At 38.8% G+C, this 15,720-nt stretch overlaps 1 protein-coding gene across 1 annotated transcript in view; it reads left to right on the top strand.

The window, feature by feature from the left end:
• CNGB3 (cyclic nucleotide gated channel subunit beta 3) overlaps positions 1 to 12,409 on the top strand; it is a 156,445-nt gene extending 144,036 nt beyond the window's left edge. The window contains exons 16-18 of the mRNA XM_005563655.4: positions 8,887 to 9,033; positions 9,276 to 9,450; positions 11,795 to 12,409. Coding sequence (XP_005563712.3) covers positions 8,887 to 9,033; positions 9,276 to 9,450; positions 11,795 to 12,115 — 643 coding nt within the window. The 3' untranslated portion in view covers positions 12,116 to 12,409. The remainder of the gene's footprint in view (positions 1 to 8,886; positions 9,034 to 9,275; positions 9,451 to 11,794) is intronic.
• Positions 12,410 to 15,720: the final 3,311 nt, after the last annotated feature.

The raw sequence follows: 15,720 nt of genomic DNA, 5'->3' as shown, positions 1-15,720 counted from the left end.
AAAAAAAAAAAAAAAAAAAACTTTAAAACTATAAACTTTGTACAAATATTTGACATAGTTACCCGGTTTTTACTCCAAAGAAACATTTAGTTAGGCTACTGTATTAGGATATGCTTATTTGATGCAGTATTTTCCAGCCAAAGTACTATATAGCTCAGTATTCTTCCCCACACTTGAAGGAAGATAAACGGAGCATGGAATAAAGGATCCACATTATCCTTTTTCTCCTCTTCCCTTCCTTAGAAGTTGTACCCAGATTCTGCGGCCGGGCGCGGTGGCTCAAGCCTGTAATCCCAGCACTTTGGGAGGCCGAGACGGGCGGATCACGAGGTCAGGAGATCGAGACCATCCTGGCTAACACGGTGAAACCCCGTCTCTACTAAAAAATACAAAAAACTAGCCGGGCGAGGCGGCGGGCGCCTGTAGTCCCAACTACTCGGGAGGCTGAGGCAGGAGAATGGTGTGAACTCGGGAGGCGGAGCTTGCAGTGAGCTGAGATCCGGCCACTGCACTCCAGCCTGGGCGGCAGAGCGAGACTCCGTCTCAAAAAAAAAAAAAAAAAGAAGTTGTACCCAGATTCTTCATCGCTCATCCACTTCTGTAAGGCCAATTCGATTCTGAAATCAAGACCTGCTAGGGGGAGAAGGAGCTAAACATTTTATATCTGTAATATCTAAACCCTTAATTTTGTTAAAAATCTATGTATGCAGACATTCCTCAAAATGTTTTACAGAAAAAAAATCTAGGCTAACATGTGTTTGCCATTCAGTAGTTTTATGAATATCAAAGTATCTGCAAAGAGCAAAAAGCCCAGGCAGAGGTGGCCTTAGAACATCCTTTGATATTTGCTCAGTCACAAAAGTTTTGCTAGAATTTATTTTTAGTCAAGTTTTCTTTTTTTTTTTTTTCTCTTTGAGACAGAGTTTCGCTCTTTTTGCCCAGGCTGGAGTGCAATGGCGCGATCTCGGCTTACCGCAACTTCCGCCTCCCAGGTTCAAGCGATTCTCCTGCCTCAGCCTCCCGAGTAGCTGGGATTACAGGCATGTGCCACCACCCCGGCTAATTTTGTAGTTTTAGTAAAGACGGGGTTTCTCCATGTTGGTCAGGCTGGTCTTGAACTCCCGACCTCAGGTGATCCACCTGCCTCGGCCTCCCAAAGTGCTGGGATTACAAGCGTGAGCCACCGCGCCCGGCTTAGTCAAATTTTAAAGTTGTCAAGGAATAAAGTGTTTCCTAATAATGTTGACAAAGATAAAAGGATAGCTCAGAAAAAGTCTACACAGGTTATCTAACCTCATGTTTCCCAAATAAAACCCAGTTGGAAATTTGCTTAATGAGAACAAATATTTGGAGTTTTAATCCCTTACTCAGCATTGAATGTGATGTTCTTTCCATTGATAGCATGTATAGTTCGTTTTATATATATAGGCGGAAATAATTCTACATGAGAAAATGTATTTAGACCAGAGCCTTCTTTATTTTAGGAAACATTTTCATTTCTTACAATTATTAAAGCATTAATCATTCTAAATTGCATCTGCTTGAGAAGGGTGCCTGACTAGGTTTGCATCCATATGCCACAACTTATAAGCTATGTATCTCCAGGCAAGTTACTCAACTGAGACTTCATTTCTTCATCAGTCAAAATGGAGAAACACTAATACATGACCACCTCATAAGATTGAAAAGTATTATATGTATTAAAATATAAAAAAGAACTTGGGAAAATATCTCACTCATAGTAAGCACTCAATAATATTATCTATTAATGTCACTATTACAATATTCTTAGTAGTAATAATATTTGCTAATTGACTATCTGCACACACCCTTACCCCATGCCTAGATTACAAACAGCTTGAGGGCAGGTGTTAGTCATCTTTATAGCCCCAGAAGTTGGCAGAGTATCTAGCCTATTATAGAGTATGCTATTTCTATGTACTCCTAACTTATCTTTTTCCTTTTCTTTTCAATTTATACAGTGAATTCTTTATCTTCCCTTGCATGATTGACCTTCAAAGCACAATCATCCGTACAATCTTGGATGTACCCAAAAAAGTACTTATCAAAGCCTTGCTGAGAAAGACAATGTTTAAAACAGATTGTTTCTCTGAATATTCTAAATGTATGCCATTGATCACGTCTGAGCAACAAAGAGAGAGCTGGATATCTGGAATGCATTGTACTGACCTATCTCCTTCCATCCATAAACTTACTCTTACTGAACTTTACTTGAAAGTGATTCATAGCCTTTACTGGGGGCTCTATTACAAATGCTCCTAGCAAGCTTATTGTTGTGTCTATTGCAAGAATATGAAGTTTTCTACCACTTTGCAGAATGGCCCCTTTACTAAGCCCTTCAGGAGATATTTCTGCCTGTCTTTAAACCAACACTGGATCCATTTTTATGGTACAGAGGATTATACCTAAATTTGAAGCCCCACGGTGCCAAAGTGTTCATTTTTTTTTATGAATTCCATTTTATGTCCCCATTCTTGTTTTTCTTTTGCTCCTACATTCAATTTATGCTTTTTTGTATTCTTCTTTTCCTTGTGAGTACTTTCTGGATACAGTAGCTCAACTAAAAAGAGCTGTGCAGGTTGTACACTGCACACCTCCAGAGGGATCCAATCACATTACATTTTGTATGTAACACACAATTTGTAATCCTACATGTGGCAGCCCTGCACAAGGCTTGGAATGGATGACTGAGCAGGGACTATCTTAATATTCTAGCTCTGTCTGAAAAAAAATATATAAATATATATACACACATACACACAAATGTATGTCTGTTATATATGCTATTTATGTATGTATGTGAAAATGTATGTGTGTATGTGTGTGTATACTTGTTCCTCACATTTACTGAGTTTTGCATATACAAGTTATCTTACATAGTCCCTGAGTACACCATTTCTCCATGACATTCTCACACCTGCTTTTGTTCATTCACCCAACTTTGGCACACTAGTACCCAACTTTGGCAAACTAGTACTATTTCTTCTTAAAGATAATCAGATATCTATAGTAGGTACTAAATATGGCCTTGCTTCCTACAGGAGAGATTAGTAATTTGTTCAGAAACACAATAGATGGTAGGATTATCTAGTTCCAAAGCATGTATTCTTTCCACAAAACCATACCATGCTTTAATAATTCTCCTTTTTCCCTACTTCACTGTAAGTATTAATAAATACATGATTAGAGTGAAAATCAAAAAAGTCTTTGAGTTATTGTCTAAGGTCACAGCAAATAGAGGTGGCTCTAGGATTAGAACCATTTCTTTGTTTCCTCGTCCATTGCTCTGCTCACTCTATTTTTACCTAGGGACACAATAGCAACCTCAACTCTTTGTCCTCCAGCATGGGCTCTTTCGGAAACTCTATGTGGGGCTGGGAATATTTAGGCTATTTAATGAGTGAAACTTTCCATGGCTGGAATGCTGGAGAAGCATTTTGTGGACAAGATGAAAAAAAAAAAGATGCTATTTTAAACGTTGCTGAAAGAGTTTGGGCAAAATCCATCTGGCAGACAGACTATTTCTTCCGTTTAAAAACTCATCAAGCACTCCAAACGTGTAACCTGTAGGCAAGTTTAATTAAAACTTGAGAAATCTCAAAATAACCTGACATTTAAATATGTTATTTCCGTTCTGTTCTTGTAGTCTAACATACATATACAGATATTCTCAGGTTCAAATTAACCTCCCCAATCCCATCCAGCCTTGCATAACTACTGGATTACCCTGTGTCCATGACAACGGGAATGTGAATGAAATAGACTCATCCAATCACTGTCCTTCAAATATTAACATCAATTTCATAGAAAGGGAAGAAGGTAGACAGAAGAAAGCTGACTAGATGAATGAGTGAAGATATGGTTGTGACAGCAGATGACAGACAGAATGATATGTACATACATAGACAGATGGGGTAAAATTTATTTCCCTTGTCTTCTCTGATAAAGGCAGAGCTTAAGAGTACCTTAGGAAAAGACTAAAGTTAGTGGTTTTCCACAAAGGAAAAAACTTTGAAATGTGAAATCATTGAGCACATGTTTAAAGATTCCAAATATACTCTTTCTGCCTTAGAGGAGGAATTCCACGGTTTTTTTTTTGTTTGTTTTTTTTGTTTTGTTTTTTTTTTTGAGACAAGGTCTCCCTCTGTCACCCAGTCTGGAGTGTATTGGTGTGACCATGGCGCTTGCTGCAGCCTCGACCTCCCAGGCTCAAGTGATCCTTCTACCTCAGTCTCCCAAGTAGCTGAGACTACAGGCGTGTGCCACAACGCCCAGCTAATTTTTGTATTTTTTGTAGAGATGGGATTTTGCCATGTTGCCCAGCCTGGTCTTGAACTGCTGGGCTCCAGCAATCTGCCCGCCTCAACCTCCCAAAGTGCTGAGATTACATGCGTGAGTCACCTTTCCAGGGCTAAGTCCATTCTTAAGTGGCCTGGAGAGCCCTGGACCCTGTCATTAATGCTAGGTGCAGGTAAGTGGCCAAGTTTGAAGCCATGACTGGCCTTACACCAGTTTCCTCCCACTTTTTTCCTTCCTTCTCTCGCTTTGGGCATTTTATATGATTCCATTTCCTTTTTCTTTCTTAGCATAATAATTATACTTGTTTTTTAAAGTTTAATGGTTACTCTACAGTTTTCAATATGCATTTTAAACGTATCTGAACCTACCTTCATATAACACTATGCCACTTCACATGTGGTGCCTTACAACAGAATGTTTCCAGTTCTTCCCTCTCAGCCCTTATGACATTGCTGTCATTCATTTCACTTATCAATAGGTTATAATTACCAAACACATTACCACTTTATTAAACAGTTGTCTTTTAGAACAACTAAGAATGAGAAAAATTGTCGAGCATGGTGGCTCATGCCTGTAGTCCCAGCACTTTGGGAAGCCAAGGCGGACAGATCAACTGAGGTCAAGAGTTGGAGACCAGCCTGGCCAATATGGTGAAACCCCATCTCTACTAAAAATACAAAAATTAGCCAGGCGTGGTGGTGGACACCTGTAATCCCAGCTACTCAAGAGACTGAAGCAGGAGAATCACTTGAACCCAGGAGGCAGAGGTTGCAGTGAGTCGAGATTGTACCACTGCACTCCAGCCTGGGTGACAACAGCGAAACTCCGTCTCAAAAAAAAAAAAAAGAAAAGGAAAAAGAATGACAAAATATTTTACTTTCATTTATGCCTTTTTAAAGGTCCTTCCTTTCTTTGTGTAGACCTGAGTTTCTGATCTATATCATTTTCCTTCTCCCTGAAGAACTCTAAACATTTTTTGCAGGGCGAGGCCACTAGCAATTGATTCCCTCTGTTTTTGTTTTTCTGACAATGATTTTGTTTCTCCTTTACTTTTGAAGGGTCATTTCCCTAAATATAGAATTCTAGTTGGTAGTTATTCTTGCAACACTTTAAATACCGTACTCTGCTGTCTTTCTTGTGTGGCTTCTAATTTAAAAATCTGCTACAACTCTTATCCTTGTTTCTCTCTATCTTAGGTACTTCCCCCCTCTGGATTCTTCCGAGGTTTTGTCTTTGGTTTTTTGCAGTTGGAATATGATATGCCCAGAAGTTGGGGGTTTTTCAGTTGTTTTGTTTCTTTTGGTATTTATCTTGCTTAATGTTCTCCTAACTTCCTGGATCTATGGTTTTGTATCTGACATTAATTTTGAAAAGTTCTAGGCCTTTTTTTTTTTTTTTTTTTTTTGAGATAGGGTCTCACTCTGTTGAGTGAGACTCCAGCCCAGGCTGGAGTGCAGCGGTGCGATCTTGGCTCACTGTAACCTGCACCACCTGAGCTCAAGTGATGCTCCCTCCTCAGCCTCACAAGTAGCTGGGACCACAGGGCATGCCACTATGCCCGGCTAAGTTTTTATATTTTTAGTGGAGATGGGGTTTGAGCATGTAACCCAGGCTGGTCTTGAACTCTGAGCTCAAGTGATCCACCCATCTCAGCCTCCCAAAGTGCTGGGATTACATATTAATCATAGTTTTAAAACATTTCCTGTCCAATAACTTCAATATCTGTGTCATATTTCAATCTATTTCTGATGCTTGTTTCTTGGGACTGTTTTTTCTTCCCTTTTAGCATTCCTTGTAATCTTTTTGTTTTTTTGTGGTTCAAAGCTAAAAATTATGTAACAAATAATATGGACTGAGGTAAACAGGTCTCTAGTGTGACATTTTATACGAATTTGGCTAGGAATCGGGCTGTGTTTAACATTTGGTATAGCTGTTGGTGCCAGAGGCTTCAAATTCCTTCTAGTTCCCTGTCTTTGTTTCCACTGTTGACTGGGCTTAGGGTAGGCTAAGAGAGGCTTCTCAGAGAGGTTTTGCATCTTGCCGCTGTTTCAGCTGTAATTCATTAGTATTATGTAGGACACTTGGTGTGGGGGTAAGGCATGGAGAAGGAGAAACAATTTATAATTCTGTGATTTTCAGTTTTTTGTATGTCCCAATGCTGTGACATTCACAGGAGTTTCTTAGCTTTCCATCTCCCTTAGATAAGACAGGAAGGCTTAAAGGGGCTGCACTGGGAAAAATGTTCTTCCCTCACGTGGCACAAAGCTCTGGTAAAGGATTTTTCTCTAAATAGTAGGCCTGCGGTATGGAGAACAAATATGCTCTGGGCATATTTCATGATGATTCATCTTCCCCCACGCCTGCCAGAGCCAAGAGGGGATCTTCGTTGGCTCTTCACCCTAAGAACCTGATGAGGTTCCTGGTGGTAAATCCCACCAAAGTGTGAGTGACTTTATAACCCCGGCCCCCAAGAGTTTCTCACTCTCATGCTAGTCCACATTCAGCCTCCAACAATCTATTAACATTAACGTTTAAGCATTCCTACCAGTTCCTACTCCAGGGGTTTCTGCTGCAATAAGCAGACACGGCTGTAGTTTTATGGATTCACCTCTCTCTCCAGATTTGAGGGTGGTCGTTTGCCCCGTGACTTTAGTTCTCTGACGGATCTAAGAAAACTCATTAATTTTTCAATTGTGCAGCTTTTTCTTGTTGTAAGGACAGGAGTAATGACTTCCAGGCTCTTAACCTGTCAGAGCTAAAACCCTACATTAGTATTTTTAACAATTAACAGCCAACTGGAATGCCCCCTTTTCTGCAACAACAGAAGTTGTTCACACTGTATAACAGAAATCTTCAGGCACAGGGCCCATGCAGCTTCTCATATCTCATCGCTTCCAAAGGTCAGACTGTTTTCTCTGTCTTCTCCACCTGTAGAGGCTGTTTTTGTTAATGTGATCCTTCTTTCTCAATTTCTAACAGATTAACTCCAAGGGGTTCAGTCCATTGTGTTATGCTCTTAATGCAGAACATATGGTGTCTTTTTTACACATTTGAAATGCGGTTTTTCTTGTTCGTTTTTACAGACCAACCCTTCTTTCTCAAATCATTGGTAATGATAGACTTTTTATCCACTTATCTTATTCATTTCTCTGTTCATTTATTCCCCCACTCTTTGTTGCTTATTTCTCAAATGCAAAATGCTCTTCTCTATCCCTCCAAGACATAAAGCCCACAATTCCCTGGCATTCCAGGTGGGGAGATGTATGTGAATGACTCTATTACAGAGCAGCTTATGACATTGAGAAACAGGATGATTTTGGAGTACAGTAGGAGATGAGATTGGATTCATCTCAGGTGACCAGGGCATCATGAAGGACTGGCTTTCACATTTGATGTTGAGAGCTGTATTAGCCAGAGCCCAGGTGGGAAACAGACACACTCAAGTGAGGCAATTGAGTAAACTTTAATAAAGGGATTACTGACAGAAGTGAGGAAAAGTCTAAGCGCACCCAACTGACATGGTTTGGCTCTGTGTCCCCACCCAAATCTCATCTCAAATTGTAACCCCCACGTGTTGAGGGAAGGACCTGATGGGAGGTGACTGGATCATGAAGGCATTTTCGCCCATGCTATTCTTGTGATAATGAATGAGTTCCCAGGAGAGCTGAGGGTTTTAAAGTGTGGCACTTCCTTGCTCTCGCTCTCTCTCCTACTGCCATGTAAGATGTGCCATACTTCCCCTTTGCCTTCCACCATTACCATAAGTTTCCTGAGGCCTCCCCAGTGATGCAGAATTGACTTAATTAAACATCCTTTGTTTATAAATTACCCAGTCTCAGGTAGTATCTTTATAGCAGAGTGAAAATGGACTACTACACCAACAAAAGGTGGCAGTGCATCTCAAATTTAGCAGCAGTAAAGGAACTGTTACTATAGTGAGGCCTGAACAGGAAAACAAGAGAGTATAGTTACCAGAACTCATCAAGAGTGATGGGAATTGCACTTCTAGAAAACATCCATGTGTCAGGAGCTGTAGATTTTGGTAGAGAACTGCAGCCACTGCTAACCTAAGGTTCGGCAGGAAAATAACAGGGGAGATAAACGCTCTGAACCCACTCTCTTCCTGCTTTCTGATTTCCTGTTAGTCTTTTCCAATGACTGAGCTCAAGTGAAGTCAGAGGGCAAGCCTACAGAGGTCAGCTTCCTGGGAAACAAAGGAGCCTGGGGAGAGGTGAAAAGTGTATCTGAAGGAGCAAATGAGGGATACCCAGTCAAAAAGGATTCTGCATTTCTGGAATCTGAGATGAAGGATCTGACAGGATACTGACAGCCACAAGTCTGTGATTTGTGGGACTTAGAAGTGAGAGTTAGAGAAAAAATATATCCGAAACTGAGCCATTTATATTCCCACATCCTGACACTCTCCACACAGTCACCTGGACCCTCACCTCTAGGGAATGATTGCTGAAGCAGTATAAATACTTACAATAGTTGCTATTTTTTTAAACAGATTTCAGTGAAGGAAAAGTGAAACTGGTGGCAAAGACTCACTTTTCTCTCTTACAGCCTTCTAGCAGCAGGAGGAGGAAACCGTCGAACTGCCAATGTGGTGGCCCATGGGTTTGCCAATCTTTTAACTCTAGACAAAAAGACCCTTCAAGAAATTCTAGTGCATTATCCAGATTCTGAAAGGATCCTCATGAAGAAAGCCAGGTACATCCTTTAAAACCCCGTTAGAGATGAATGGTGTTGGTTTTACTTTGTAAACTCTGAAATAGGAAGAACCGTATTATGATTGTGATAAACTTGATCACAGTGAGATAGGCTTAATAAACAACTATTAATGTAGGTACCAATTGAAACTACACAGGTTAGGATAAATTGCAGTTTTTCTGGTAGATTTTGCCAGAACCCTCACAGAGTTACCTAAAACAGCTTTTCTCTGTTACCCCCAGAGTGCTTTTAAAGCAGAAGGCTAAGACCGCAGAAGCAACCCCTCCAAGAAAAGATCTTGCCTTCCTCTTCCCACCAAAAGAAGAGACACCCAAACTGTTTAAAACTCTCCTAGGAGGCAAAGGAAAAGCGAGTCTTGCAAGACTACTCAAATTGAAACAAGAACAAGCAGCTCAGGTAATAAGGTGGAGTGAATGGAGGGCTGTCATGGAGAAGGCTCCAGTCTAAGTATATCCACACAAACGCCTACTCTAATTCCATTTCAGACAATGGGATGATTTGGACTAATATAATACTAATAATTCCTGCTTTATATATAGCACATTATTATTTAAACTGCTGAATTCCCACATATCATCACATTTAACCCTCACGGGATGTTTATAGACGGCCTTAATATACATGTATTTATAAAGAGTATACCCTCATTATTCATAGATTATTTGCAGATTCTATGTTGGTGCATCTACCTACTATAATTTATTAGTAACTTAAAATCAATACTTATGGTGCTTGTGTGGTTATTTGTGGACAAGAACATGTGCAGGGTGGCAAAAAAATTAAGTTGCTTAATGCATACATTTTCAGCTGAGGTTGAACAAAGAGGCACTCTACTTTCTTGTTTCAGCTCTCATAGTATAAATGAGTGACCCTTGGCTGGGCGTGGTGGCTCACGCCTGTAATCCCAGCACTTTGGGAGGCCAAGGCAGGCGAATCACGAGATCAGGAGATCGAGACCATTCTGGCTAACATGGTGAAACCCTGTCTCTACTGAAAACACAAAAAATTAGCTGGGCATGGTGGCATGCACCTGTAGTCCCAGCTACTTGGGAGGCTGAGGCAAGAGAATCGCTTGAACCTGGGAGGCAGAGGTTGTAGTGAGCCGAGATCACACCACTGCACTCCAGTCTTGGCGACAGAGCAGGAATCTGTCTCAACACACAAACAAACAGACAAACAAACAAACAACAAAAACAACAAAGAGTGACCCTTTTGGGGCCATGGGTTCCACATTTTTGTGCTTTTTGCATGTGTGTGATTTGCTGTTTAAAATAGCCCCCAAGCATAGTCCTGAAATACTGTCTAGTGCTTCTAAGTGCCAAAGTGCTGTGATGTGCCTTCCAGAGAAAATATGTGTGTTAGATAAACTTCATTCAGGCATTACAGTGCTGCTTCCACGAGTTCAATATAATGAATCAATAATACCTCAAATTAATCAATTGATCAAATTAAACAGGGTATCTCTAAACAAAAACACACATGAAACAAAGTTATATATTGACCAGTTGACAAAAATATTATGGTTTGAACCATAATATCTCATAGGAACCTAATGCTGTATTTCCCCCAGGAGCAATGGTTCAGTACTTTCTCACTTGCTGTTTGTTGAAACTTTATAGAACAAAACTACATGAATAATAGAATCAACTGTATATATACAGACATACATATGGATATATAAATAAATAACCTATTTTATCAACATTTTCACAAATATTCAATGTTCTTTTTTTTTTTTTTTTTTTGGTTTCTGTATTTATTTCATTCTCATAATTAGTCTATGAGGGCAGATACTGAGAAACAGACCAGGGATTCAGGTTTTCTGAACCTAGTCATTATGTTATCTCTAAAACTGTAGAAAATGGGTAGCTGTGGACCTTTTAGAAAATGAGTAAAGCACATATTATAAACTCAGTCACATACAAAAGATGAAAACTTGCCTTTTCCCTTTCTACACATAAAACACTGTGGTGAAAATTAGGGATCCAATATAAATCAAATGCTTCATTTGCATCGGCATAGAAATAGTAATTTACATAAAAAATGTATGGGAGTAAAGAAATATATAAGTAAATGTGTTAAGAATCTCAACTTTATCTGTGCACATTCATATCTCGGGCAAGCGTTTCTCAAATTGATCCCAACCAACCATTACCAATAAAGAGCATAGTGTACCTTTGCTATGAAATTTCTATAGCTAGTGCTAAACACAATAGGTTCAAACATGACAGGTCAAGCACCTGTGGGACAAATGGAAAAGATTATACTAGGAAAGGGATAAGTTTCTCCCTGAGTTTCTCCCATGAGCTTAGGCAAGAGGAAACCCTACTTTCTACAGTACTTTTATATGGTAGTGGTTAATATTTTTTTATTAAAAATAAATATTTAAACTTTTATCTCTACAGAATAAGTAAATATTTAAAAAGCAAAAACAGAGTCCTGAGCACTGAGTCTAATAATTTGGAGAGTATAAGGACCAATAGGAAGAGAATTCCTTAGCAGAGACCAAAAAAATGCAATTCAGACTAACGTCATGAGTCAGAGGCAACAGGTCTATTCTCTAACACACCAGAAACTTAGTCAAATGATAGTTAGAAGCAAAGCAGACATGATTCCTGGATTCACTTAATTCAGACAGTCTGTCTTGGTGGTGATCTTAGCCATTGCATGCTAATCAAAATCCAATCCAATGTTTTTAATTATGATTTCAACACCAGTTACTTGTAATTGCTCTTTCCAGAAAAAAGAAAATCCTGAAGGAGAGGAAGAAGGAAAAGAAAATGAAGATAAACAAAAAGAAAACGAAGATAAAGGAAAAGAAAATGAAGATAAACAAAAAGAAAATGAAGATAAAGATAAAGGAAGAGAGCCAGAAGAGAAGCCACTGGACAGACCTGAATGTACAGCAAGTCCTATTGCAGTGGAGGAAGAGACCCAGTCAGTTAGGACAGTTTTACCCAGAGGAACTTCCCGTCAATCACTCATCATCAGCATGGCTCCTTCTGCTGAGGGTGGAGAAGAGGTTCTTACTATTGAAGTCAAAGAAAAGGCTAAGCAATAAATGTTTGATTATCTTTAGATGTGATATAGCTAGTTCCCAAAGAGATTGTACCTACGATTGTAACTTAAATTAATGAGGGGAAATGACCTGCTGGGACCCTTGAGAAATGAAAGGCAAATCCCTAGCTTAGTTTCTAGGACTTATCTGAGAGTGTGATTTCATGCAGTGGTAATAAGAAGATTATTAAAAGCCATCCCTATTCTCTGTTTTCATTAACTTTATGCAATTGCTATATCTTCTAATTGTATGTAGTAAGTTTCCTTTTCCTTTGGTTCTTTCCCGATAATGTTTCTTCCTCCCAGTTTTATTAGCTTGCTCTTGGCTGTGATGTGATTCACTAACCTTTTCTCTTAATTTTTATTGTGTTTAATTTCTTGTATGGCACTCTTAAGCCTGGCTAATTGTTCTAGGTTTATAAATTTCACCTCTTACATGTAAGGGATATAAGCCTTTAATGTAATAGGTCAAAAATCAGATTATTTTCATTCAAATGAGGTTGATGAGTCACTGTAATATCAAAAAATCCCCAGCAGCTGGGACTGAAGGGAAGCGGAGATCATGAAGCCTTCTGAATGAGAAGTCTAATTTTTGGAACAGTCCCCTAAAGAGCAATGTTGGTCAGCAGAATTAGCAAACTGGCAAAAATCACATTGCAGGAACATATTGGAAAAATTGTACCCTTTGCTAAAGAAATAAACTTCAATATTTTCTCTTCTAACCAACTTAAAAGACACCAAGCTACCTAACTCATCTGGCTCAAGGGACTTGGACTGGAGGATACAGGCTAAAGTGACACTTATCAGAATCTTCCTCAAGCACTTGCTGGAAAAGAAATCAGATTGTAACTTGTTGTTGTTTAAAATTAAGCTTTAGTAAAACAAAGTGATGCAGTTAGGAAGGCAGACTCTACACATGTCAGATTGACATATCCCCACAATTTCCGGAACCTACATGTATAGCTATTTACAAAATCTCCAAGTTAATTGAGTGCACTTTAGGAAGTCGTCCTCATGAATTAGCTAGCATTAGCATAATTACCAAAGTTGCATGCTGTGAGGAGGCTACAAAGGCCAGGCTGATGTCGGAAGTAATAATACATATAGAATTCCATTCTAATAAATGCCATTAGTGTATAACATCAAGTTCTGTGTAACGAGGCTATTTCCAAGTCCCCAAAGATGGTCATTGTAACAGCACTTTGCTGAGAGGGTTTTAACAAATCGTATTAGCCAAAAAGCCTACAACATAGATGCATTTAACAAACCATGTACAAATCAATCACTATAATAAACTGTGTCATTTGATAGAGTCACCATTTTTGAATGTAGTGTTTGAATATCACAAAATATAACAAGTTTTACTAAAGAATGGTTGATTTTTTTCAGGATTTAAGGGAATACAGACAAATTGTTAAATAGCATTTATTTGATAAATGGGAGTTTGTATGCAGAAAGAGTGATTGTGTACAAAAAGGGTGTTTTCAAAACCCAGAAAGAAAAGGTAGAATAGGGCTGAAGAGTCTGATAATAGGAAAAGAAAAGGACAAAAGTCCTCAACTTGTGAGCAATATGCTTTCCCCTTAAACCCTGTAATTTATTCAAATGATATTAAAATATAACACCATTGCAATGTATGCTCTTCCCCTGGCAGTTATTCCGCCCCCCCAAGCTATCCTGTTTCAGATAATATCAATATATTTCCAATCCATCAGACTGAAATCTTAGAAAATTCAAGAACTCTTTTATTATTGATATAGTGCCACCAAATTCTTTTTCTTTTTAAATCTTTCTAATTATCCCTTGTTTTTCAATCCCATTGCTAACACCCAGTACATATTTTCTGTTCAATGCAAATAAACATTCACTTTTTACCTATAGTCTTCTCTGGTCACTGGTCTGCCCTCTCAGTCCCTTTGCTATTGGAAAATAAAATCTTTCTAAAACCCTACTTTTGACCATGTTACTTCCCTGCTCAGTGGCTGTATTAGAGTTCTCCAGAGGAAAAAAAAAAAAAAAAATAGGGGATATATATCTATCTCAGGCCATTGGATTCAGACTGGAACTTAGACCATTGGTTCTTCTGGTTCTGAGGCCTTCAGACTCAGACTAAAATGATACAACTGGCTTTCCAGGGACTCCAGTTTGTAGAAGGCAGATCATGAGACTTCTTTTCCTTCATAATTTCATGAGCCAATTCTTTATAATAAATATATTTAAATATATATTATATATTATAAATATATAGAGTGATTTATTATATATTTTAATATATATCATAGAGAGATATTTATCATGTTTTTATTTATATATTTTACATATATATGATTTATTATTAGAAATTGGCTCACACAATTGTGAAAGCTGAGATGTTCCATCATCTGCAGTCTGTGAGCTGGAGACCCAAGAGAGCTGGTGGTGTAGCTCTAGTCTGAATCCAAAGGACTGAAATTAGGAGAGCTAATGGTGAAGGTTGCAGCTTGAGGCAGGAGAAGACTAATGTCCCAGCATGAGCAACCAGGCCAAGAGAGCAAATTGTCCCTTCTTCCATCTTTTTGTTCTATTCAGGGCCTCAACAAACTGGATTATGCCCACCTACATTGGGGAGGGCAACCTGCTTTACTCTGTCCACCAATTCAAATGCTGATCTCATCCACAAACATACCCAGAAATAATGTTTTACCAGCTATCTGGGCATCCTGTGGCCCTGTCAAATTGGCACATAAAACCTATCATCACAGGAACCTATTAGTCCTCCTACCAGTTAAATCCTATGTATACAAATTTAATTTCCACTACCCTAACCATATCCTCCACTTAAGTGGGTCTCCTTGCTTTTTCTGGAACAAACCTACCCTTCTTCCTCTAGCCTTTGTTCCTGCTGCCTGCCATACTCTGGAAGTTTGTCTCTCCTCCACCACTTACCTCTGTCCTATACTTCCAACTCTGCTCACATTTTCTCTCTCCCAGCTGCCTCTAAAAACATCATCCTATGATGGTTCTATCTCAAGGGATTATCTTTTGTACTTTCAGGAAGTGCCACAGAGTACAGCATGTCCTCTAATTTCCTCTTAATTATAAATTATTTCTGCTTAATTATAAATTATAACACAGCAAAGACTAGCTCTTGTGCTTTCTTTGCATAATGACAAAAAGCCCAGTTTTTTAAAGGGGGAGAGAATATGAGTAAGTAATACGTGGAAGAAAAACAAATAAGTAATTGACAGAGAAAAGGTGCTTGACTTCACTTGTGCTCAAAGAAATACAAATCAGAACAAAAATGGAATACCACCTTATACCATCTAACTGGAAAATACTTGAAAGCAGATAATAGTACCAAGTGCTGGCAAGTATGTACACTGGATCTACTATTCTAGCAATCTTAGCAAAATTTTGGCAGCGCACCTTAGAACTCAGCAGTACCATTTCAGTGTATATATGCCAGAAAATTCTTAAGGATTTCCATAAGAGGAAATCCATGAGGATATATAGCATTGTTTATAGTACAAAGGAATTGGAGGCAACTCTAATATCTACCTCTAGGAGAATGGGGAAAAAAATATGGTGTGTGGGAGTATGGTTGTATTTGTGAGATGAAGTTCTATCTAG

This window comes from Macaca fascicularis, chromosome 8 (assembly GCF_037993035.2).
Source record: "Macaca fascicularis isolate 582-1 chromosome 8, T2T-MFA8v1.1".
Taxonomy (NCBI): Eukaryota; Metazoa; Chordata; class Mammalia; order Primates; family Cercopithecidae; genus Macaca; species Macaca fascicularis.
This window is presented reverse-complemented; position numbering and strand designations above follow the sequence as displayed.